The following is a 26600-nucleotide window of genomic DNA, read 5'->3' as shown; positions in this document are numbered from 1 at the left end:
TTGCCAGTATCGCTGATACTAATACCAAGTACTTTTAGGTTCATAAAATATTATGGTATTTTAAATAATTTTTCCTGCTCTCAAAGAAAGTAAGAAACGTCAGCCACCGAAGTTCCTGTAGTCTAGACGCATAGCATGATATGTACATGTTGTGCTACACTAATACCTAGCTCAACTAGTAGCTGGAAAAGCTCAAGCGAAGCATAATATGAATCTTAGTGTAAAATGTCATTCACTGTAAAAAATAAATAAATAAATACATTTGTTACCGCTAGTGCCGCCTGCCACTGTCATTGGTGGGCCGGTGCATGTGCATGCAGGGATTGCGCGAGGGATCCATGAAAAACCAAAAATAAATAAATAAATAAATGTAAAGGGTTGATTGATGGATGGATTGATTGAAGATTCTAAATTGTCCACATTGTGAATGTGAGCATGATTGTTTGTCTATATATATACCCTGTAATTAGTGGGCCACCCGTTCCCCACCTCATACTCAAAGTCAGCTGGGAAGGCATCAGTTCATCCATGACCCCTTTTGAGGACAGACACAATTTATGGATGGCATGACAATGACATTATCAGTGTAAACGGGCAGGCTCGGGTTAAGGCCCTTCAGCTTTGGAATGCATACTACTGATCCATCAGGTATGCTCTTCAGCTCAAACTGGTGTGACTGGTGTTTTAGAATGAGGAAATAAACGGCGTGACTTGTTTTCGCACTAATGTTTTTTAAAAATATTAAAAATAACCGCAGTCAAACGAGCACTCCCATTGTCATGTTGCGTTTAAGTGACAGGTTCACGTCTGTAGAGAGGAAGAGTTTATGATAAATGCGTGCTCTGGGGAAGTGAGGGAGACATGAGGGAGGAGTTAACGTTGTCAGTCTCACTTACATGCCATATGGGACAGCCTCTGTGGAGTTGAAAGGCAAATACAATCAGCGCTGACTTTCTCTGCTCTTTCTGTCCTGTGGGTTCTGGGTTGGAGACGACGTTAGCTAAGCGACCGCGGCTGTCGGGAAATGCATGGCGACACGCAGACAGGCAGCGATACACACATGTTGTGTCAGCACAAGAGGAATGGCTTGAAGAGTGGAACAGACACGGGTAAAGAAAATAAGTAACATATACCCCTCCAGCTCCACTTTTAAACATTTAATCTTGCTGTAAGTGCCTGTTATCAAATCTGTACTTTGTACTAACCATAAACTCCCAAATGTCATACAGGAAATGAATGTGTTTTGTGCTAGTATAACTTAGGTTTTATGTTTTATTTGTGCTTTTCTGCAATGAACACTGTAATGTCAAATTCTGTATAACCTAAACCCCAAATAAGCTACAATTCAACTGCGTTTGTTTGTTTGTAGTCCAAATGCCACTCTGCAACGGTGTGGGAATCTCCCTGCAGGGAACTCTGTCCTAGACCCACAGGCATGCAAGTGAACTAACAGGGGGTAAGTCTAAAATTATATACCCTTTGTCTCATATTACCAAACCACATATTCCAAATCTAAAAAATCCACATTAGAACTCAAAACTTTGCAAGGTCCATTCATTCACACAACCAGATATAGCATATGTTTTTTATTAGATTGAACGTTGCTTGCAGAGTGCCCCAATTGCACTTCTGGCCTCAATTTGTGAAGGATAAGTTAACTCATTCATGGTATGTGAATGCTTATTATAAAGCTAGACAAGCGTTATCTGTGACTTATCTTGTTTTCAGTGACACGAGACTATTGACGTAGCTTTGAGTGTGCTGCCATTTGTGAGAGGAATGGGTTTGATGTCCCAGCTGTTAGCTGTCGACAACAGCTTGATACACAGCTGTTTTCTTAGGAGCATATTGTGTCTTTTACATCGCAACCACGAGTCACATTACAATTGTCTATTTTTATTTGTGTTTTGGGGCCAGTTTTTTGCAACTCTTGTCTCCTGTTCAGCTTATGCTTTGTAGCAATGATGAGCATGTGACCTTGACAGACTGGAGCTGACTTTTTATTAGATTAGACGGAATCGGCTGTGCTCTGAGAACAAACAATTTAGCATCCAATGTCAGGATACATCTTGGCAGCTGTTTACAACTTTCACACTCACAAGATGCACAAGTTCTGTCATGAGCGTTCAAACAAATGACTTGCACTGGTCTCAATCTCTTTGAAAATCAGTGCACAAAAAGTGCAAGACAATCACGTTCCTATAATCAGCGTACTCTAGTGGGTGTAAGACACATACTTATGTAGCCTAAAACAAAACATACAGTAAAAACTCTTAACTTCTACAGCTCTGAGCAAATAAGATTGACAGTCATGTGTCAGCAACAAAATGGTTGGTACCACTGAAATAACTAGAATCTGTGACCCAACACAATTATTTTCAAAATCAGCCTTGGCAAACATGTGACTTGATATTTAGTCGAGGCAATTACTGTCATCACACAATTTCTGTGCTCTGAATGAGACTTGTGAGCCTGTAGACAGGTATGTTGGCCCACTCCTGTGGAGTAAACTACTCCAGGTGTCTCAAGCTTTGAAGGGTTGCCACCGACAGACTACACGTTTCAGCTTCTTCCACAGATGTTCGAATTAATTTGAAGCACAGTTCAGTTTAAGGCCACTTTAGAACAGTTCCCTGGTTTGTTCTTTGGCATGTTTGTACATTGTACATGTTTTGTTGGTGCTGGGCAGCATGTTTTGCTCCACAATGCCTTGACAGTCTTTAGATTTCATTGTACCCTGCACAAATTCAAAACATCCTGTGCCAGATGTGCCTCCTCTTCATTACATAGTAGGCAAAGTGTTATCTGTCAGCATAGAAGTGACTTGCCAAACAGCAGTTGTGACTCAAAGGACATTCTACCACAACATTTGTGATGTGTCAGAATGCATTTAGGTAAAAAATCATCTTCAAATTATTTTTCAGTGATCCCTATTGAGTTTTTCTTTGGGCAATTTAGAGGATGCACTAAACCCAACATGAATGTTTTTGAACTGTGGGAGGAAGCCATAGTTTAAATCCCATATAATTGGGGAGAACAAACTCCACACAGAGATTTTCTAAAAGAGATTCAAACCCTAATCTCCTAGTTGGAAGGCAGACTTGCTAACCACTAGTTCCACCATGACATAGAAAACCAATAAAAAAAGAAGAAGTTTTTATTTGAATAATTTATTAAATGAACAAGTTGTATAGATATGCAATTCCCACTCATCCATTTTAGAAATGACATCTGTTTCTTTGAATTGGCTCGAATCTAAAGGGGAAGTAACCCAAAACGTTTTTTTGACGATATGTTCTATGCAGCCCCACTAGTCTAAATATGGTATTCTGGTTAATGTTGCGTTAATGGAGTATGAGTTAAGCAACACTAAGGAACTTTCAGTTTATGTTGATTATGGCGGCACTATATGGACAAAAGCGGTAATGTTATGCCTGAAGGAAAACCACATTTCCCATGAGGACAAGCGCATTGCGTCGTTTTTGAGCTCACACCAGCGAGTGAAAGCCTGGCCAATGTTGATCCTTGACTGTCCTTTTGTCCGGTAGTTTCCCTTTTTCTTTTTTGTTGTTTTGCAGCTCCTGCCAGAAAGCAGTAATTGTGCGTAGACATTCAAATTGACTTCCGTCTTTGTAACGAATGATTATTTGAAGCTGATATTAATTTTCAGTAAGAAAAAAAAAAGGTGGGGTTGATATTGGCGTCAAAAAACAAAACAAAATACAAATATCAATCTTGTCTGTTGTAATGTCTTAAAGCATGTTTAGTGAACGATTTCTCAGACTTTTCAAAATGTTGATTTATTTTTTATTTTTTATTTTAGACAATTGACATCCTTTTAAATGTGTAACAAAAAATCCAGGGAGCTTCCAAGGTTATTAGTACATCTTAAAAAGTTAATTGGAAACTTAAGCAAGTAAATGCCATAGATCTCTGTAGTTTTCTACAGTAAATATTTTTTTCCCAAAATTTAAAAATACCTGAAACCTTAAACTTTTACATTTCTTTGTTTTAATGTCAAACAAAAACAAATGGTTCAGAAGGGTCCCAGGTTCAGTTGCATCTCTTAAAAAGTTAACTGAAAATTTAAATAAATAGTTCCCTGAGATTAAAAGTGTTTTAGATTTACCTTATATCGGCTGTCAGATAAAAAAAAGAAAAGAAAGAAAAAAAGGCTGATACCGATATTCGTCAAAATACCCAATATTTGGCGCCGATAATTGGCCAGACCGATTATGGGTCTATCCCTAGTAAAGGGGGAAGTGCCGTATGCCATAAAGCAGTCAGCACATTTGTAGTTTGTGTGGCAGTATTCCTCAGGCCATGGCGAAGGTACCATTCAACTAGTTTTAAGTCCATGTTTCATCAAGAGTTACGAAAATATTTTACTAAGGTTGAAAAGTTTCTTAGTGCTACTATAAGCAACAAAATCCAGCCGTTTGTATCCTTCTCAGGGGGCGGCCATTTTGCCACTTGCTGTCGACTAAAGATGACATCATTGTTGTTCAGGTAGGTCTCAGGCAACAACCAATCACAGTGCAGCTTCAGAAAACAAGTGAGCTGTGATTGGTCGTTGCCTGAGCCCTGAGCAACTGTGTGATGTGATCAGTCGACAGCGGTGCCAAGCGGCTGGATTTTGCTTCATAAATCATATTCCACAAATGTAATATTAATCAGAATGTGATGTTTAGACTAGTGATGTCACATATAACATATTATCGTCAAGAAATGTTTATGGTTGACTTCCACTTTAAACATGAACAGAGTAAGGAATGACTTTATGACACATCCAGTTGAAGAAATACTGGTCAGTGTGGGTAATGGTGTGAACATTTGCTTGCTTGATTTGATAAAGAGTCGCCTTTTGTCGCCCCAAACAATGGCACACTCTCTTCACTGTGGTGCAGGATGACCTGGCCATTGTGTCATACCTTTCTTACTCATCAGGGGGCAGAGAAATTTGGGATGTGGATAAACTGATCCTTTATCTCTACCACCAGGCTGCGCTCCCCCTCCTTTTCTGTGACCTTGCTGCCTGCCGCTTCACAGCATTGACCTACTGTGCAGTTCAGCAATTACCCCAGCAATAAACACAAAAGACACACACACTGTCTATTGTGACACACATTCTGAGCATATTTTAACAGTCCACTCCCCCCACACACACACGCTGTGTGCACACCACACACGCACTAAAGGGAGAAATCTCTGTGAGGTCTGCCTCTCACCCCCCCCCCCCCCACACACACACATACACACACACTTAAATGAATTGGAGAGAGTGCTTTGTGCACTCACACACTGGCTGGGCAGGGGAGAGAGAGGCTGGTGGGTGGACACAGAAAGAGACGGTGGGACTGCGGAGAGACAGAAGAAGAGATGCAGCTTGTAAAGAAGGGACACTCAATAGCATGAGGATGGGAGAGAGAGCGGGCTGAGAATGGGAGTGCAGAAATAGGAAGCGGAAGCGGGCCTGGCCTGTCCAGCCGAGAGGAAGAGAGTGAATTGTTGTTCCAGAGGCAGGAGGGAACTGATGGCATGGCATTGATCCCCGGGAGCTGCCGCTTCTTGGGCCAGATGGCGTCTTGTTGCTGCAGACCGCTGCTCAACTCCTCCTGCTGTGGAGCCCTCATCAAAATGTGCCTCTCCTCCTTCACAGGTCGGTCCCAAGCCACCCTGTCATGACTAGTAGTGGAGTATAGTTGTAAGTGCAACATGGGCAACACACTAAGTCAAGAAGGTAACATTGAAGGGCTTTGTTGTGTTTTTGTGTTGTGGAAGCATGTGAGCCTGCAAGTGCTGTTTTGTGTCGTAGGATGGAAGAGAATGGGCTCTTGTCCTCTCCAACATCATGTCATGTTGCATTGTGTGGTCAACTTGTGTACTCTATTGTCTCTTTGTGAACGCTTTGCAGGATACCTTAGCACTGACACAGCATGTTGAAAAAGAAGGAAATTGTCATTTGTTCATTGTGTGTCTGAAAAGGAGTCGGGTGCAAGTTGGCTGACTGGAGGATCCTCTGACGTCACCTTACGTGTGCGCGCAATGCTGTCGTATCCCCTCAAGCCAAACCCAAAGCCCCCTTACTAACATTTTATGTTGGTATTATCTGTCCCAGTCCCTCCTGTTGAGAAGCAACAGTTTGCATGAAAAGCACTCACATGTGTTGTTGTTCTTCTTCACAGACATCTCTCCTGCTGAGCTGGATGCCTTGTGGAGGGAACCAGCGTATACTCTCGGGGGGAGCCACCAACACTTTTCAGGAAATTACATCATGACTGAAGGTAAGGTATGTGGTGCCGCAGCCAAACCGACCAAATGAACAATTTACAAGAGACATGTGACTGTGAAAGTATTAGTGCACATTCTTTCTGCTCAATGGAACAAAATGATGGGAAGCCTCTTTGACCTCATTAGGACCAGCTATAATAAGCATCTCTCTGACTGACGGTGATGCAAAACAATAAAACTACTCTTGCTTTGACTCATGATAACTCTGACATGTGATGAACACGCAGAGATTATGAGGTGTGTAATGTATAGGGTTGTATATGGATTCCAGTTGCATCAATCGATTAAATTTTTATTTACATGAGTTCAGTTCGATTTAGATATTTTCCAATTCGATTCATTGACTTCAATTCAATCCGATATCGCTTAATTATGGAACATCAATAGTTCCTAAATGTCAAGGACATGATAAAAACTCCACAAATATTAAATTCCAAAGAAAATTTAGTAGAGGCAGTAAATGGTCAAATGATTTAGTCTATTAATGAAAGTAACACGTGCTATTAGGGCTGCTCGATTATGAAGAAAATATTAATCACGATTAATTTGTTAATAATTGAAACCACGATTAGGACAATCATTTATTTTTTGGTACAAAACAAGGAAATGTTTAAAGTTGTAAAAAAAAAATATTTGAACCACTGTAATTATGTAAATTTCTAGATTTAACAAGATTTATTAAATTAGTCATTTTAAGATTAAAAAAAAGGTGCAAATATATACATTAAAATAACTCAAAATTAGTATTACTAATATTTTATTTTTGTTTACGTTTATGCCGATTTTGTAATAATTGAAATTGTAATTGAATTTCGATTATTTGCACAGCCCTACGTGTTATAATCACTTAAGTGTTACACAAACGTTATCAGCAAGGATGAGATGAAAATATTTTCATAATCCAAATTCAATAATTGTAAATATAAATTAAAAAGATTCTGAATTGTCTTAAAGTGCAATAAGTCAGGTCTTTCATAAATGTAAGAACATACTTTGAAATTCATGTGAACAGTAAATTTCAAAAAAATAATAAGATGGAAAAAAATTGGCCTTTAAAATTCAATTTTCTTAAGAATTTGTGGGGAAAAAAGAGATATTAAAATAATTGATTCATGGTTTTATGAATCTATCAGGCACGAAAATAAACATTTATTTGTTATTGATTATTATTATTATTATTATTATTTATTTTTTTAAACCCAGCCGTAGTAACGTACAAATTAAACGCAGATCATCTAGTGTAGGTTCTCCTTCGTGTGAGTGTACACGTGCATATTTTTCCCAAATACGTTGGTTGGCTTACAATTCAGATATTTCTCAAATATTACAGGTTATTTCTTTAAATAAAAGAGCCGTCAGTGACATCAGGATAACCTTTGTGATGTGATTGCAGCACACATTGAACAGTGCTCTTGAAACATCTGAAATGTGGTGTAGGAAACAGGCTTGGATCACTTAGATCGGAATATATAAAGTATACACAGGGTCGGCCAACGCGCGGCTCTTTGGCAACTTTCATGCGGCTCATGAAGCCCTTTTCACAATTAACTTAGCTGGGCGCAGCACGTTGTTATCAGTCTATTTATTGTGTATATGGTGAGGGGCGGGGCGCACAGAATGGGACGTTGCTGGGGGGCACCGCGCAGCTGTAGGACGTCTGCCACAAACGCAAGTGATTTGTGTACAGGTAATGGCATGAGAACAATGGTGGAAGTCTCGATGGTGAAACAATGAAAGATTCATCTGGTCTCCTCCTCCTCCTTAAAAAGAGCTAAGAGGGCTTCCTTTTGCAACAATGAAAGATACACTTTGCCAAGGTGCTGTCTACTTCTTGTCTAAACCAGTGGGAAGAGCATCACTTTTTAATTCAAGATGGGCCTTTCACACTTAGTGAGCAAGTGCAGTGTGCATGAGAGCTTTTTTAAATGTGGCAATGGAACAGATAACATTCATCAATCAAGGGATCGAGTACTGTACATGCAAATCAGGTATATGCGCTTCGATGTAAACTTGGAGGGAAAAAGTAGTGTCGGTCTGACAAATTTGCTCTTAAAATGGGAAGAAAAACTTGTTTTAAACCGTTTTTGTTAAATGTAATGGCAAGTCATTCTGCTGTATATGGTAGGCATTAGGGGTGTTGGAAAAAATCGATTCGGCAATACATCGCGATATTACAGCGCGCAATTCTCGAATCGATTCGATATGCGGCCGAATAGATTTTTAAACATAATTTTTTTATGGGAATATTCAACAAAACGTCTTACTTAGGGTTAGGATTCACACATTAAGCATGGAAGAATGTTAAATTAATGTAACATTGAGCCTTAATATTTTATTTCAGTGTTGTTCAAACATGAAGCAGACTGCAACCTGTTTGTTAAATGCAGTGGTTCAGTTATAAGCCTAAATTTTCAGATATATAAATACATTTTCATACAAATCTGTGTACAAGTTTACTAATTAGTATTTTCTAAATTTGAGTAAAATTTTTTCGCAATCAATTTATAGATTTGTATCGGGATCAATCGGTATTGAATCGAATCGTGACCTATGAATCGTGATACGAATCGAATCACACCCCTAGTAGGCATCATGAGAGCATGTCAAGTCTTCAAATCTTCAGAGGCACTTCAGTTTATTCCATGCAAACATCAACCAGGAATTTCCAAAGGGGACGCGGCGCAGTTTGCTCACTTTAGAAGGCCAGGCAGAAAAGTTGACACAGTTGTTCCCCAAATTTATGAAGCACTCCTATCTAACTTGTTTGGAACATTGCATGGGCTAAAAAAGCATAAAATGAAGGGAAGTTTGTCAAAACATGCACGTTGGATTAGAGATCACCACATCTTTTAGATTGGACATGAAGATTAGGTTGTCAATTTTGGGAGAGAAATGCCAACATGTTGGAATTCTGACAAGTTGTTCTGACAACCGTAACACTCAAACGGAGTATGTACTGTATATGTATGATAACAAAAGCCATCGGCATTCAACTCGAACCATGCGGAGGGTCAGTGTTGCATAGCATTTTTCTTAGATGAATACCTGTAAATAAATTACTATTTGCCATTAAAAGCCCATTCTCACTGTTGTTTGTGTTCATTCTTAACCTATTAAACTTTTAGTAGGTTCTGTGCTTCTATTGTAATTTGTCACAGAACACAAAAGTCAAAATGCTCTAAAGCAGTTGTCAATATGGTGAATCCTGCTTTGAAGGACACCAAACTCACCTGAGCAGATTATTATAAATCTTGATTTGTACAACGGGACACCGTTTTACTGGAACTGAAGATGACCTTTGTTGGAACTTGGAAGCACATAATTTTTTGTAAATGTTTTAGTCAACAAATTTAAGATTCAGAGTCTCCATACAGTTGTCTGTAAAAGTGCATTTCAAACTTGGATCCATTCTTCTGTGGTGTGGTGTTAAAATGTGGTCTCTTATCAGGTGCAGGTGAGGATGAGGATGGGCCCCCAGTGGAGTCAGGTGAAGGAGAGTCGGAGTCAGAAAACTACTGGAAGAGGAAAGAGGCCTTTCTTAAAGGAAGTCGGGTGACACAGGGAGAGAAATGCTCCTCAGGTATTATTTTCTGGTGCTGCACTTTACACCAAATGATTAGGTGGCCCCCGAGTCAGATCCTACCCGCTGGCTACCTTTGTGTGTCCCCTGAAGTAGGGGTGGGTAATATGGGCTTAAAAAAAAATCTCTTGTCACGATAATTTGCCGATATCCTACAGAAAATGCTGTATCTGCACTTTTTTCCCAGAACAATTACGGCTATACAGCACTGAACTAAAGCTGTTTCTGGATCTTGGGAACAGATTAATTGCATTTACATTATTTCCTATGGGAAAAAAATGTTTCGGAGGTTGAACCCCCCAATAGACCAATACCACTTTGTGTAGTCAACTCTTGAGTAGTCATCGATACAGATACCAAGTACTGATACCACTCATACTTTCGATACATAAACTTTCCGAAAAGAGACAGATCATTTTAAAGAAAGACCTATATATCCCAAAATATTGCTGGAAAATAATGGGAATATTGATGTTCTATTCTTCTAATTTCTAGATCATAAAATGGCTACAAAAGGGTCACAAATATGACACCTTGAATTAAGGCCGGGTATTAGCCTGATACCGTCAACTGGTATCGGTTCTTTCTGATCCCTTGTATTTTAGTATCCTTGCTATACACCATTGTGGACTGACAGACTGCTATATTCCAATCAGTTATGGGGTTTTAGTCATGCATACTGACAGGACACATTTACCTACTCAGCGTCTTAGGTGCATCACACCCTGCCGTTTCCGCTTTTCAAATGGATTTAAATGGCCACACGGAGAGTCTAGTCAGCAATCTAATAGCTTTGTTATTCCTCAAGGGACTATGGTGGTTCTCACAAAGCATCTCACTGTAATATGAGCTGCCAAAGAAAATCTTTAATGAACTTCGGAAAGTTTTTCTCTTGCTTGCAGGCCGATTAAATCATTCCCCTTTTAGTTTTATCATACTTTATGAAAACAAATAATTGAGAAAAGCTTTTTGGCTCTGAGATCTCCTTCTCAAATCTCATTTGACATTATTTATCCTGTCTAGAAATTATGCTCTTTTTCACTGGACGCCGACGGTCCAGTGAGGACCCTGACCGGGCTCTCCAGGAGGCCCTGCGCACCCGGCTGCGTGTAGTGGAGAGCAACAGCAAAGACGTCATCCAGTTATTTAAGGTGAGTGAGAATGAGAGACATCAATAGAAGCAGAAGCATGGCTGTGAATCTGAGGCGTCATATGATATGTGAGATACGATGCACTGTGAAATGCATTGGTCCAATGTTCTGTTCTGATTATGAGGAGTCTTTGTTCTTGCAGGACCTGTCTGCACGTCTCGTGTCTGTCCATGCAGAGAAGGACAGCTTTGTTCTCACATTTAAAACTGTAGAGGAACTCTGGAAGTTTTCAACTTATCTAGCATTAGGTTGGTTTTCTTTGAGGATAATTGGTTTATTGTCGTTACTTTATGCGGTATTAATGTCCATTGATTTCTGTTACCATTGTGGCTTAATAGTATTAATGACGGTATTCGTATCTACTGAATGGCAGGTTACGTGGCACGGTGCTTGGAGAACTTCCTGTGTGATCAATCCTTCTGGCTGGAGCCAAAATTGCTCAGTGACTTGGAGATTAATGTAAAAGTGGATGAGGATCATCTGGCCACACTCTACCTAGAGCTTTTACTCCAGGAAGGTATGAAATGTACACACACACACGCTACAGAGATGTTATTTTTAATTTTTAATTTATTTTTTCTCATTTGACTTGCCCCCATGAAATATTGATGAGCATACTGGGTCACTTGAAGTTATTCTGATTACAAATGTATTTGATTGACCTGGAACAGGGGTTCATTCCGTGTAAATAACAGGTTTTAAACTCTGGTCACAAATCACAAATCTATTTAAAACAGCGGTGAAAAGAGATTTTTGCAATATGACCCAGGTTGATCTCCTATACTCTGCCGCCGCCTGCTGGCCGTTTTTGTAATAACTACCATTGCTTCAAGCGTTCTCTTTAGTTCAGAGGCTGCATCAAAGCCTATATGCTCTAGCATAAAAAAAAAACATTTAAAAAAAGTATAAAATAGTTTTTGGGGACAATGGCAATATTTAAAATAGAACGCATTTATACGTTTTTTGGAACAAATTAGTTAAGCAAAGAGCTTATAATGTGGTCCATTTAATCAAATATGGATGCCAGGTCAGTTGAAATTAGACTGCTCAGCATTATAAAAATTAATAATGATGAAACTTTTCTATATTCTTTTGCAAATTGCTGCAAAACGGAAACACATTGAAATATACTTATTTTTTCCTGATGAAAGAAGATACTCTAATTATTCTGTTGGTAGGTTCCATGTTTTTATAGCAATAGAGCATTATATTCTGTGGGCCTTGCAAAATCAGTAAAAATCCAGTAAAACAGCTGGGAGCAAAGGGGGTTGCTTCAGTGAAAATGGCTGGGAGTGAATGAGTTAATAAGCATTGTAAAAGTTTCTGTTACAGCAATGTTACGACTATCCTACCTGTTGTACTGCAGATTAATGAAGACATAATTTCAGGGGAAAAAAACAGCCTGTATTTCCTTTGGCAGCATAAGACTGCAGTGCTGCCAAACTGTGATGATATTTACTTTAACTTAATTTATAAGGTCTTAAACACCCATCATCCATTTCTAAGGGACACTAGCAGTTTTCCTGATCTTTTATGTCTGTGAAGAGATTTTATTGTCTAAAGTGCACACTAATAAATAAACATTGTTCCAGGATCTTTCTTTGCTAAGGCACTGTGCACAAGAAGTGACGAGGATGACGAAGATCAGCTGTCTATCAAAAAGAATGATCTTCTGGTGGTGAAGGACACAGGACAGGAGGACATGTGGGAGGGTACGCTGCTCTCCACTGGTCACCATGGCCTACTGCCTGTTACCGCCACTCAGCCGCTTCCCTACCCTTTCTACCAGTGAGATTTGTCTCTATTCGATTTTTATTTAGCTAGTTTATATTGCTAGATAAAACACTTCATTTTTTTACTTGTTGTGATTATGTGCACAAACAAGTTGTATGTCTTTGTTAATGCGTTGTCCCCTTTGATCAGATGGTTCCTGAGGAATTACCCGGGCTATGCAGGCTGTTCGCCAACAGAAAAGGAAACTTTTGAACATCCTCTTGGTAGGACCATAAACACACACGCACACATAGACACACACAGTTACAAGGAACCATGCCACAATGTTAGGCACACCATTAGAATCGAATGAGCTCACATCCATTAGGCTGTTTGAATTGCTTCGTTGGACTCTTGGACAGAGAGAAAGATTAAGCAGGAAAAGGAAGTGAGACTCCCAAAATAGCACTATTGGATCATGTAAACTTTGTTGACACAATAATTTTACAATTTAATTACTGCTCCCCTTTACTCGAATGCTATTTCCATGTACAATCATTTCTGGACTATAAGGCGCACCTGACTATAAGCCGCGCTAGCTAAATTTGGGGAATACGCAAGTTTGTTACACATATAAGCCGCACCCGACTGTAAGCCGCAGGTGTTTTAATTTTACAGCACCGGGTTCCCGCTACTTTCTTTTTCATAATTAGGGCGCAAATTGTCTCACTCTCGTTCTGTCTCTCCTGCATTTGGGCTCACTTGGTTTGTTTTGCTCTGCCTGACGCTCTTGCGCTTCCTTAATAGTGCACCCCCTTGTGAGCTGATAAACCGCACCTTTGGATTAGTCGCAGGGTCAAACGCAAGTGAAAAAAGTAGCGGCTTATAGTCCAGAAATTACTGTAAATGTTTCAGGAAATTTTAGTTCCTCGTACTTGTAGTTCCTAGAATGTTAAAGGTTCCATTTGGTCTTCACTGCATGCACACACAAAATATGGCGAGTATTCATTCGATTGTATTGTTATCTTTAGGTTAAGTTGACAGAGTAATTCCCATTTTTACCAAATCGTTCATGCAGACGTTTTGTTCATCTTTTATTTCCCTATCAAACATGCAAGTTACGGGTTCGTGTGTAGCGGTGGTCGACTACAGTCCAGTGGTTCAAGATGAGCTCCAACTCAGTCAAGGGGACATTGTAGAGATTCAAGGTCTACTTGTTCGAGGCCTTGGCGTCTTCATAGGAAAACACACCTCCACTGGTCGTACTGGATTTGTCAACAAGGCCCACGTCAAGCCTCTGGACACCATGTGCCTGTAAATAGGTTTAATCCCATTGTACAGTATGGCTTGAAATGTTCTAGTCTGATGGTGATGTATGTCATTTCCATCGTAAAGCACTTCATCCTTAATAAATCCACATTAGTAACCTCATGTTTTCTCCTGCTTTTTTTAATGTATGTAGCGTAACTGCACTAGACAGGGTGGAAAGCATGACGCCAGGGCCACAGCTCTAATGAGAATGATGCCTTTGTTTGTCTTGAACAGAGACAGACATTTGGTTTTTCTGACCGAGGAGGAGCGAACCACGCTGGCCCAGACGAGCCCGTTCAACTCTGAGTCATGTGATAGCAACCTCATGGAAAGGCTCTTCTCATCTGACATAAGCTCTGTGTACCGGCTAGGTAACGCTCCATAGACTCGTCATTAATGTTGGATTGTAAAGTTGCCACTTAGCTGTATATTGGTGCCAATCATTGCTACGAGCAGGAAAGCTTACATCAATTGTCCGATTGTGTGTTTGCAGACAGGCTAGATGAGTCTGACTTCATGTACATCAGGAATCGCTCCAAACGTGGTAAACAATTGCATATTTGTGTTTTACAGTTGAGTACATTTATTTGAATACTTTACATCTACACTTAGGTCTAAGACTACTTTCATTTATCCTATGGGCTGTTTTTGTAGTTTTTTAGTTTTTTTAGTTTTAGTTTTTTACTAAAGGTTTAACGTTTATTCCTGCCACACACATAAGAGTAATTTGCAGTAAGTATAAACAAAAACAACAAAGATTCTACCTAATTTATTGCTTAATGTCATATTGTACTGAGCATCAAGGGCTAAAATGTGTGCATTTTTTTTGTGTGATTTGCCAAAGTTCCCTTTTCTGTTCAATGGTTGTCATCACGTTTTTTTCTTTTCTTCGGCTGCTATTGGGCAGTACGGTGCAGGCGTGATTAAGCACATACACTTCACAGTTCGGAGGTAGCGGGTTTGAATCTGGGATTGGACTTTCTTGTCTACAGTCTGCATTTTCTCCCAGTGATTGCGACCAGTCCAGGCTGTACCCCATCTCTTGCCCAAAGTCAGCTGGGATTGGCTCCAGTGAATGTGATCTTGATAAGGATATGTGGTTCAAAGAATGGGAGGAGGAATAGCTATTAATTGTACCCATGCTGTGGTGGAGTTACTGCTTTATGCTGTATGCATGCATGAAAAAATGAATTACAATTAAAGATGTTAACCTTAAACATTTCTTGACAATAATATTATATGTGACCTCACTGGTGTAAACATGACATCCTGATTAATATTACATTTGTGGAATACTTTTGTCTAAAATGATTATGATTTGTAATTACATGCTCTCAACACATATATACTGTACATGTGGGGGGCATTGATAATGTAATGGTTCTGTAGTGTACATTTTTGCATTAAGGGTCCTATTCACATTGGCTCTGTGATTGGCAGATGGCCAGTCCATGGCTTGATATGCATTCCAACTATAGTTATCACTAAGCGGGATATTCAGTAGAAAAAACGTATGGATGGAATGGCTGCGTGCCACTCGGATTAAACTAGCATGTACTATCACCTCTTTTGTGCTCTCACAATAATCTTCCTTTTTCTCAGATCACAAGGTCCCTGCAAGCACTCGTCAGAGTGTCATGTCGGAGAGAAGCGGCGGAACGCCCTCGTACCACTCCTCCCCCCGCCCATCGCTATCGCACTCATCACCTCGTGTGTCACTCTATCAGTCCCACAATCCTCTGGCACAGGAAGGAGAGCGCCTATCCTTCACGTTAGATGACACATTCAGAGAACTCAGTGAATTCCAGGAGGACCTGCCTCTCTTCTTGGAGGAAAACATTTGGGAGGGAGAAGAGTCAGAAGTCAGTGACCCAACGTTGATCCTGCTAAACCATGACCACTTCCAGGTCAGCAATGTCATAAGTAATCCAGTCGCTTGTTACAAGAGACTTGTTCGTTCGTGTCTTTTTCATGGCAATGAATTTCTGTCTTATTGAACTAACCTATAATGCAGGGGTGTCCAAACGTTTTCCTCCGATGGCCAAATACAGAAAAATAGAAGGATGCAAGGACCATTTAGATTTTATTTATTTTTCTTTAATTTATCAAGCACAGCAAAATCAGTCATTCAGAAAATTGCAATTTTTTACATATATATTTTTGGGGGGAAAACTGCTACCTGGACAGATTTCTATAAGGCAAATAGTTTAGGATTTTACAAGATTTTGGGATTGGCGAGACCCTTGGCTGTAACTCACCAGAAAATATCAGCCCCTGCGCTGAACAGCTGCCGAATCCCATCTCGACATTCGGAAGCAAAAGACAAGCAATCTGTTGTAAGATGTCCGTTTTTAAAACAGTTTCTTGGGAGTCTTTCATGTGATATTTCGACTATTTGGACCTTTGCACAGAGCAGAAGGTGAAGGGAAAACATTTTTGCTTGTAAAAATGTATTATCTTTATTCACCAAAGTGTTCTGAAGAGAAATGTCATTCCTTGTTTAATTGTAAATAGTTAATTTGCATATTTACAAAAGGTCTACGGTGTATATAAAACAAATGTATTAGTGGCAGATGAGACTTTTAGTATATCCCGCGGGCCACTTAAAAATGGATGGCAGGCCACAAATGCCTCCCGGGCCATAGTTTGGACATCCCTGCTATAATGTGTGGACTTGACATGGAAATTTTTCAGTTGACTAGAAATACTTTCAACACCGAATAATGCTAACTGTATTTAACTTGTGTCCATTAAATTTGTTTACTCAGCTGCTAGAAGACTCTCTTTGTGTGTTTGTTTGTTTTCCCTAGGAAGACTTCTTGCCCCTATATGACCTCCAGTGTTCCTTCCTGTGGGTGACTTTCAATGGGAAGGACGAGAATGAACTCTCAGGTCAGCTGGAGAGTTTAAGGGAGTATGCAAAAAGAATGGGCATGCATTGGGCACATAGACGAGCATGCTTCCTCCTGGGAAGACTCTGTGCCAGGAAGCTCAAGCTATCGCAGGTAATTTATCTTACATTATAGTCCATTTTTGTTTGGCATGATGTACGATTGTAGGACATGCGTTCCTCATACGATTAGAACCTACCCATGAATACTGTATGGCAAAATTACCTTAGGTCTATTCAAAATGAATGAGATAATAAAACAGGAGCTGTATCAAAATTATAGACGATACTGCTTTGATTCAACAATTAGTTAATTGGTGGGAGTAGTACAACATAATTGCAATCATTGTTATCCATTAAAAAAAAACTTAACTTTAACATATGGCATGCTGATTCACACATTTTAACACAGTATAAAATATTATATTGATCATACTAATGAAAATAGTGCACATAAATTATTACCAACAAAATTGATTATGTGCAGGGATGTATTTCATTTTATTGTATACTGTACAGCAGTGATGCAGTGGCATCTTTATCTGATTTATTAAACTTTGGAACTTCATTTGTACAGTGGTCTCTCTTGAACTATTTGGAAATCAAAAGACTAAAAAAAAACATTTTTTTAAGGAAATAATTGTTACAAATAAAGATTTTATTTTTATTATTATAAGTGTCCTCCTTTTGGATTATAGTAAAGATCTGTTCTCAAAAAGAAGTCATTCAATTTAAATCAAATTTTTACATGTTTAACAGGTCATCCTCGATGGCATATGACAGTTTGGGTCGAACCAATCTGGTTGGAGGAGACTGAAAATATATATTGAGCCTTATGAATTTATTAACTTAAATTGTCCTGAAAATATTTACATAATTATATAAACTTAATTTTAAAATCTTGGCACTCCAGTGGGTACACTGGAGTGCCTTCACGTACACCCATTTGAGAACCACTGCTGTACAGTATGATGTTCTCTCATAACCAATGTACAAACTCTGCTTGGTATAATGCAGTGCAGTCAGACTTAAAGACTTAAAAACAAACAAAAAATGTTCGGCAGCCAATATATCTAATTATTCTACTTTTATTTTACTACAGTACACTATGTAAACATTGTCATCCTCTTTTCTTCTGTTACATTAAAATATTTTAATATCTGAATATGAATGATTACCGATAGAAATTCTCCCTCTTGACATCAGGCTCGCGTGTACTACGAGGAAGCTCTGAGTGTTGATGTGGACAGTTTCAGTGACACGCCGCTTTTCGCCGCTCTCCTCACCAACCTGACAGCCGTCTACCTGAAGCAGCGTATGACAGACAAGCTGCCCCTCACCCTGGAAAAGGCCAGCGCCATGCTGCTCTGTCTTCCCAAACATACCTACACATCCTCAGATGAAATTGAGCTGCTGAAGCTGCTTCTGAGGAGATCGATGGTAACGGGGGATAAACATCTGGAGGCCCGTGTGTGTTACCTCATTTCCAGCCTCTTCCTGCTTCTACGGAAACCTGATGATGCTCTTCCCTTTGTTGAGCGCCTGCAGTTCCTCTCCTCGACTCTCTCAGCCAACGACGGGCTTCCCATAGCGCCTCTGGACCTCAACTGGCTTTTGAGCTTGCTCTATCATCGTAAATACATGCCTTACCTGGTGCTGGCTTCTCTGAGCCTGGACTCAAGACAAGACCACTCGCTCCATGATGCCTTCCAGAGGATTGAGAGGTTTATCAGGAACTCTGCTCGCTTAAACCCATTCTGGAAGGAGGGAACCTCCTTGCTCCCTGCCCAGATAGTAGTTTACCTCTTGCAAGCGCTGGCTATAGCTGAGAAAGAGGGGGACTTAAAGACACAGAGGGACCTATGTCTGGGCTTGGCCTCAGTTTACCAGCAGTATGGTGCACTTGATAAGGCTGTATGTTGTGCTCAACGAGCAGTGGAGACAGGCGGCTTCATCAATGAAGAGGAAGGCTTTGAGGCCTCTGTGCTGCTTGGCTGGTTGCTGGTTTTAACAGGCCAGGCTGAGAAGGCTCAGAGTGTCCTACAACCACTGCTTGTATCACTTCAGGTACAAAAAAAACCCACTCTCTCTGTTGCTACGTTTACTTGTTACTCAAAAAGTACTGTATGTTCTGTTATCGTGTTCAACCAATCTGCAGGGATCAGATAGCTCCACTCAAAGAGGTGTCATCCACAATCTCCTGGCCTTGTGTCTGAGGCAGCAGGGCTGCATAGCAGAAGCAGGCTGGCAACTCCACTCGGCCTTGGTGATATCTCGGGAAAGTGGAAACCAGAGGAATCAGGCCCTGGCGCTTTCCAACCTGGGCTGCCTGGCACTGGATACCGGAGCGTCTACATTGGCAGAACATTTCTTGCTCAGGTCAGATACCCTCCCAATTTTAGACTACTTCATGATGTGACAGAGGCAGGTACAGTGTAGTGACTGCAAAGCTCTCATAGGATATAATGGTATATTGTTTATATCGTACATTATATCATATATAGCTTCTTTTTTTTTACGGCCGGCTTATACATACATTAATATCAAAAGGCATGAAGAGATGATTGCACCAGATTTAGCAGAAAGATCATTTTTATCTGTAGTTTATTTTCCTCCATTCATATGCGTGCCCCAATCAGGATTCCTTTTTATCATTCACGTCATTACAGCTCAGCACACACTGCCAACATGGCATCCTTGCAATCACTTGTAAACAGTAACAATCCACATGACCATGTTTTCTATGTCTCTTATCTACATCTCTTATCTGTGGTGTCCCTTAGACACAGTCAGGCCTTCACAACAAGCTGAGAATCTTGTGTTCCTAAAATTCAAATGGTGAATGAGTTCATTGTTTAGCACTTTTACTGGATAAATGGTAGTGCAGTGTGTATTTTATTTTCATTCTTTGCACTGTCAGTCCTTGAAAAGTAGTCAGTAGAATTTATTTGGTCTCCGGATATTTGTTTTCTTTCTTTCTTTTTGTGTGGTCTATATAAAATATGCTCAGTATTATAAACAGAGAAAAAATTCCCCCAAAATGTACTTTGTATTAATTTTGTGTAATTTTAAAGGAAAAATACTATATAGGCGTATGTATTGTTGACGGAATATAAAATGACCTGCATTCGCACACCTCTAGATCCAAGTCAAATCAACCAAAATGTCACATCTACAAATGTATATATCTGGTGTAGAACAAAAACCTTAATTGATTTTGAATGGTATCGGAAAGAAGACTGTTCTCAGCATTTTGCTGGGTGCAATTTTCAGCTGACTTCGCCCAAAGCCAAGCAGCCCTCTGCAATCATTACTTACATGTTACTTGTGATTCCAGATCCCTGCAACTTTTTCAGGAACTCTGGGAGAGCCCCACAGACGAGGAGCATGTTCAGACCTTCCTTTGGCTCGGGAGGAGCTACAAAGACAGGGGAAAGAGTCACAACATCAGAGCCTGTTATGAAATGGGACTTCTGATTGCACTGAATGCTAGAAACTTGCCCAGTAAGTATGACAAAGCAAAATAAATGAATGTAAGCCCCCTAAATGTACTTTGTACACCCCCTGGTGGATAAAGTATGTGACAACACTTCACAGCCACATTTTGTACATTAGTTAAATGTGTTTCATGAAAAATGTGCTGGGTTCACTTTATAGGTCAGTTAGTGGTGGCCAAGGTGCTGAGTCGGCTGTATTCCGACCTTATGCTTTACGGTCAAAGCATCGTCTATTATGAACACTGTGCGTCAGTAGCCAGAGAGCTAAAAGATAAGAGACTTGAAGGAGAGTACCTTGAAATCTTAAGCAGCCTCTACCTCTCACTAAATACTGAAAGGTGAGTTGTTTAATTATTCTCATTCAGCTTTCCACAACGTGTTTATTATAATACAAGACCAAACCAGTTTTCAAATGTGTGCTACAGATCATCTCGTAAATCTTTGGATTACACCAAGCAAAGCCTGAGGATTTCCATTGATTTGGGCAAGAAAGAAGAAGAGTCTGAGACCTGGTTGCAGGTGGGAAGGATCTATTACCTCATCAAGGAGGATGAGCTGGCTGACATGTACCTGCAGGTGAGGAGGGATGGTAGCGACAGTATGGGGTGCTGACAGTTTCAGAGAACATCCGTTAGCCTTCAAACGTCCAACTTACTACAACATATATAGTGACCTGCGGTTAAATGCAGCAGAAATTAGGCCTGGTGATGATATTGTCTTGGTATTGAGTGTTAGAAGTTAAGAAATTTGCCAACATATCCTGGTTTCAGAAAGGTAGGGTTACTGACAACACCAATCCATATGACTGGATCGTATAGCTCTGCGCAAATTACTGTATTTTTGTTCTTAAAAAATTTATATTTTAATCAAGTACTGTACGGACGGTTTTAACACTTTCCTAGCTTGTTTAAAAAGGACACTCAAATTTTGGGGCTGCTTGGATTCGCTTTAGGGGTGCTTGTGCACCTCCAAAAATGGGCTAGAAATGCTAATCATTTCCACAATAGTGTCTTTATGACATCTGAATAAACGGGGCCCACCCTGGACATCATTTTTCTCGACATACTACAGCTTCCTAACATATTCTAAAAATAGGCATGCTAGTTTAAATCTCTCACTCTAAATTGTCCTTTTGTTTTGGATTGTTTGCAATTAAGAGCTTTAGTTCAACAGGAGTTAGAACCTGTTGCATTCTCCAGATGCAGCCAGCGAGCACCAACATGAAAATTTTTTAAACACATCATTGTTGAAACATTTTGTCTTCTTAGGCAGTTGTATAATCCTAAAGTGTGATTGATTGACAGGCAGCGGTGAAGACAGCCCTGAGAATGAACGACCCTCATTTTTCAATGAGCATCTATGAAGAAGTGGGTGACGTTTACTTTAAAGGACACAGGAACAGGATGGCCTCCGTACCTTTCTACAGGGTAAAGAGAAAACACACAATTGGTTTGAAAGTTGCTTTCCCACATGTCTGACATAGTTGTTTTACAGGATGGCGGTTTACCATTTTCCCGAAGTATCAGAGACACTCATTCAGAGTTCCGCTTGTTGAGTAAACTAACAGAGCTTTTAATGGACCAGGGGGAACAGGAAGAAGCTCTGCAATACGCTACACTTGCTGTTGAAATAGCAAACAAAACAGGTATGAGCAAGGCCGCTAAGCTCGACTCTACGATAGGTTTACAACTTCAGCGTAGCAGCTGCGTGATTGTTTTTGCAGGTGCGCGTTTGAATGAGAGAACAGCCTACCACCGCCTGGCAACAATTTACTACAGACTTCAGCACTATGAGATGGCCGAGAACTACTATCTCAAGTCCCTGTCTCTCTGTCCGCCCGTCATGCAGCATCCCATGGAGGCTCGCTACTACACTCGGGTCTACTGCAGGCTGGGAAATCTCACTTTGCACAAGCTCAAGGTGGATAATCACACATGTTTTCCAGGAAGTGTTTCTTGACTTTTCCTAGTTGTGCTGGACTAGAGTTGCTCAACTTGGCATTGCAAATCGTGCCAACTAGGGATGGGCGAGTACCGATACCAGGCCACATTTCATGGTATCTGTACTTGCGACGGGTATCGATACTGGTATCAGCCATTGGTCTTGTGGCCATTTTTCGGTGAGGTCCCCACCAGTCTTTCTGGGGCTACGAAAGTTTTGTTCCGTCTCGTTCATTTTCTGTGTGTCTCCTTACGAGGTAACACTTCATTTCATTACTTCCGGCAGTGTGTATTACTGAGAATAAGTAAGTACTCTTGTTGTAATATAACCTATATCTGTGGTTCATATATGTGTGTAGCTCACGTAACTTCCCGTGTTTAATTTTCCTCGTTTACGTTTGCCGCACGCTTAATTGCCTCAACTAGAGTTGTACCTGCGGTGCTAAAAATAGAATGTTGCAGTTTACGGCCCTCGCAGATGCAAATTTGAGCTCTTACACTACATTATATTTGTAATGTGGCTTTTTTGTTTCCCTTTGGGTTTTATGTATACTAATTCCTATACAGAGCAGCCTTCCAAATTGAAAGCATCAATTTCAAAACAAGATCAAACATCACACACTAAACAGCTTGAGGAATTCTTAACATGGTAGATATTACAAAATTACTTGAAGCCCTATTTTATTGAATTGAATTATTTGCACTTCTCTCTATTCCTTAAAAAGAAGTACAACCACATGTTTTGATTGGGACTTTTTTCCTGGGCACTGGATAAAAAAAAATTCATCTTATGTATGGATTTTTGAAATTAATTTTATTGTCTACTCTATGCAAAATGACTTATGAGCAAATAAAAAAAAAAAATGCCATTAATTTCATTCAATTTTAAGGAAATATATATATATATATATATCATTTTTGTTTTAATTATCTGTCATTGGTTTTTTTTTGTGTGGAAATTTTATGTATCATAAGTACTAGTGGCATCAGCACTTGGTATCGATATTGGTGAGTACTGAAGATTTGAGTATCGGTCTTAAAAAAAGGTGATATCGAATATCCCTGATGCAAAGACCTGGGGTTCGATCAAACCCCAGGTTAAGAACCACTGCCTCCATTTATTGTTTGTCCAGTCATTATAAAATGTTATTCCTAGACAGACTCCACAATCAAGTTTCTTGAATTCAGATAACAAACCATATATCATTTTTCTTCTAATGCCATGCACTTCTTCTCCAGGATTCTTTTGATGCGTTGGGTTATTTCCACCTGGCTCTGGCAGCCGCCCTGGAGGATGGAGCTAACCCCGAAGCTCTGTACGTAGTGTATATGAAGTTGGCGGAGATCCATGGCAACCACATGCCTGACGCTCAGCTATGCCAGCTGTACAAAGACACAGCCCATAGCCTGAAGAAAGTTCTGTCAGGAGCAGAGGAATCCGCTATGAATGAGGAAATTGGAAAGGATACAAGTGAAAGCGGTGACAGTGACCCATTCCCAAGAATGTATCAGATGCAAGTGGATACCCACAGAGACACTGAAATTCGCAATGAAGCTGACATTCCTTCTCCTGACACCAACAATCATTATGTTGACGTCCCAGCATTTTTTGCCAGTAAGTCTTACAGTGAGAGTATTTTGACTGAATCCTTTGACACAGCCAGAGAGCACATGTCGGACTCCTGCAGCTCGTCAGACACCGTGCAAACTTCCCCGAAACAGATAAATGGGAATGATTTGACCTCAAGTAACATCAGTCTCCATCCCGAGAAGGAAGTGCTCATGGATCCACATGCTGATCAGAAAGATCCCACTCAGAGAGGCAGCAGTGGAGATAAATTTTCATCCTGAGTGGATTCACATGGGCTTCCACGCAAAAAAAGTCCTGTGGCACTTTATGTTCTTCATTTCCTGTCTAGACACGTGTGTCAGAGCCAGTAAACACAACACAATGTTCCTACAAAATGGCACTTATTTATAGAATGAGATGAGGGTTCCAATGCAATTTAATGATGTGCCTTTTTATGATTGCATTGTCACAATGATAATGCTTTTCTACGTCTTTTATACTTTTGCAAAATATGTCTAAGATTGTTAATACGAGTAAGTATACATTACAAAAGATGACTATCAATAAATTATTTTTGTGCAATATTGACAGTGAGAACACTCAAGCATCATTTAGTATTTGTTAAGATTTGTTTAATTTTAAATATTATTATTGTGGAAACAATATAAATATAGCCGCGTAATACAATTTTGTAGCTCCTGACTGGACGGTTTGGTAAGCAAATCTAGAGATCCTTCTCCAGAAATGGTAGAGGTGGATGCCGGAGCTGTAAAGCAATTGACAAGACAAAAGTCGAACTTTCTTTTGGGAAGAATATTAAATGATGCTTCCCTTTAAGGACAGCACCTGTTATTGCAATTACCTGGAAACGATGCACGCCGTTTGCTTACCCAGGTGTCAAAAGTTGTTTGTGAGAATTTGACATACAAATTATTATTTTGTCTGCTCATTATATCTGCCATGGCCACTAATTAGCAATTTGTGTGCATTATATTGTGACCACAAATAATAATAATTAAAAATAAAAAACAGATATAGTCTGAGGTTTTTCGTGTCACTGGATTTATTCTCTAGGGCTTCCCCTTTTCTATGAAACACACAATTGAGGAAAATCCTGATGCAAGGAGGTTGTACTCCTCACTTTATACGTTCACAGCATAACATTGCTTATCTCCTATCAATTAGGGAGACCGGGGCTAGTTGTATCACAGGTAAGTTGTCACATTGCAATTTTCTTCTCCACCAGAGGGCGCAACAAAAAAGTGGAATACTAGTTTTAGTTTAGAATAAATGGTCAGGGGTTGTGTACTGTCTGAGAAAAGAATAGCACATTCTGAGACTACATGAGTGCCAGTTACCTGTTTCTCAAAGTAACATTTTTCAACTTCATATATTTTGAAATAGGCGTCGTACATAGACAAATTCTAGCAGCAAATCATGTGGATTTGTTAGAGAGATTCAGGCATCTTGTCATGCCTCAGTCACTGCTCTGTTTTAAACTAAACTAGAGCAAGTATTAGCCAACAAGGTAGTTTGGGGCAACTTGTCTCAGTCATTTTGGGGTTGGTTGTCACATATGCAAAGAATGGGCCAATGAAAAGCCCACATCTGGCAACTCTGTTTACATATGCCAGAATTGTTCTTCAGATGATGAGTCTGAAGAGTGAGGACATTAGTCTGCCAGGTTTTGTTTCATTGTTTAAAAATTTATTTTCCAGTTGTTGGAACGGCAGTATGCCCACGTCAGGACTGATTTAAGTTTCATGATGATCCATCCATGCATTAACTGAAAAGCTTTATTTATTTTAATTCAATTTAATCTCAAATTTCCAGTTTAAGGTAAACAAAACAGGCATTTAAGGCTGAGAGCTATGACCTACATGCCAGCAGTTCATAATGACTTTATTTCTATTTCATATGTTAAGGTGTGTTCAATGACCTATGGTAAATTTTCAAGATCAATGATAAACAATTTCTCTCATTGTCACAACAAAACAGGAGAGCAAGGATAATTTTGTCCTTGTTTTATTAGTTGCAAAATCCAGGGGGACATTTTACCCCATAAGTGTGACAACTTACCCATTGATGGGGCAGCATGTCACATGTTCACTCCCTGTATTTGATGGCTTATAGCTGCACTGACAAAAAGTATGAAAATGAAATGAATTGCAAGAAATGTATAAAAAGTGATACTACTAGCCCCGGTCTCCCCTACATTTTGATTACTTTTCTTTTTCTTTTTTTAAATACAGTGTACAAGTACAAGTACACACTTGGCATTCAAGCATCTTCAGTAGTACGGTAATAATGAACCCTCAACAATACATTCATAACACTCATGACCATGGCTGATTTTACTTTACTTTTCTCATATGGGGGGGTTAAAGTGCACAACTGCCACTGAGTTAAAGTACCATGAAAGTGAAGCATACTGAATGCCCAAAATAATCAAATGCCGAATGGCAAAATTGTTGCAAGCAAGCTTATGTGGAAAGGAAATGAAAAGACCAAATCCTCAGATTTTCAGTCAAATGTAAATACTTTGATTTCCTTAGTAAATGCAACATGATTTTTGTGTTTTAAGCAAACAAATTCGTTGAGATAGTCGTATGGAAATGTGATCAACTTAACGCCTATTTTCTGACCTGTTTCCGATC

The 26600-nt window shown here is 39.7% G+C and overlaps 1 protein-coding gene across 5 annotated transcripts; it reads left to right on the top strand.

Annotated features, from left to right (window-relative positions):
- The first annotated feature begins 876 nt into the window (after positions 1 to 876).
- sh3tc2 (SH3 domain and tetratricopeptide repeats 2) lies at positions 877 to 24986 on the top strand. 5 transcript variants are annotated; one of them, XM_086085352.1, is made up of 23 exons: positions 877 to 1109; positions 1370 to 1456; positions 5660 to 5740; positions 6186 to 6284; positions 9740 to 9871; positions 10895 to 11022; positions 11165 to 11270; positions 11396 to 11539; positions 12615 to 12810; positions 12946 to 13019; positions 13854 to 14049; positions 14281 to 14417; positions 14540 to 14590; positions 15649 to 15953; positions 16857 to 17051; positions 18143 to 19003; positions 19095 to 19315; positions 20274 to 20440; positions 20594 to 20771; positions 20859 to 21009; positions 21738 to 21860; positions 21928 to 22353; positions 23613 to 24986. In XM_086085352.1, exons 3-23 carry the CDS (start codon positions 5716 to 5718, stop codon positions 24222 to 24224), a joined length of 4527 nt encoding a protein of 1508 aa, XP_085941478.1. In that variant the 5' UTR covers positions 877 to 1109; positions 1370 to 1456; positions 5660 to 5715; the 3' UTR covers positions 24225 to 24986. The 5 variants fall into 5 exon arrangements, with proteins under 5 accessions (XP_085941478.1, XP_085941481.1, XP_085941477.1 ...); XM_086085355.1 differs by lacking the exon at positions 5660 to 5740 and having other exon boundaries at positions 878 to 1109; XM_086085351.1 differs by lacking the exons at positions 877 to 1109; positions 1370 to 1456; positions 5660 to 5740 and adding an exon at positions 5320 to 5659 and having other exon boundaries at positions 21928 to 22078; positions 22157 to 22353.
- Positions 24987 to 26600: the final 1614 nt, after the last annotated feature.

Source organism: Leptonotus elevatus, chromosome 9, assembly GCF_054856555.1.
Source record: "Leptonotus elevatus isolate MCC_2025b chromosome 9, RoL_Lele_1.0, whole genome shotgun sequence".
In the NCBI taxonomy this organism is placed as follows: domain Eukaryota; kingdom Metazoa; phylum Chordata; class Actinopteri; order Syngnathiformes; family Syngnathidae; genus Leptonotus; species Leptonotus elevatus.
This window is presented reverse-complemented; position numbering and strand designations above follow the sequence as displayed.

Excerpts from the sequence above, each read along its gene's own strand:
- sh3tc2 (XM_086085350.1), top strand. The coding sequence starts at position 5,539 with ATGGCATTGATCCCCGGGAGCTGCCGCTTCTTGGGCCAGATGGCGTCT. Across the intron at positions 11,271-11,395 it reads TTCAACTTATCTAGCATTAG|GTTACGTGGCACGGTGCTTG; the intron begins GTTGGTTTTCTT and ends ACTGAATGGCAG. Across the intron at positions 13,020-13,853 it reads AACTTTTGAACATCCTCTTG|TTACGGGTTCGTGTGTAGCG; the intron begins GTAGGACCATAA and ends CAAACATGCAAG.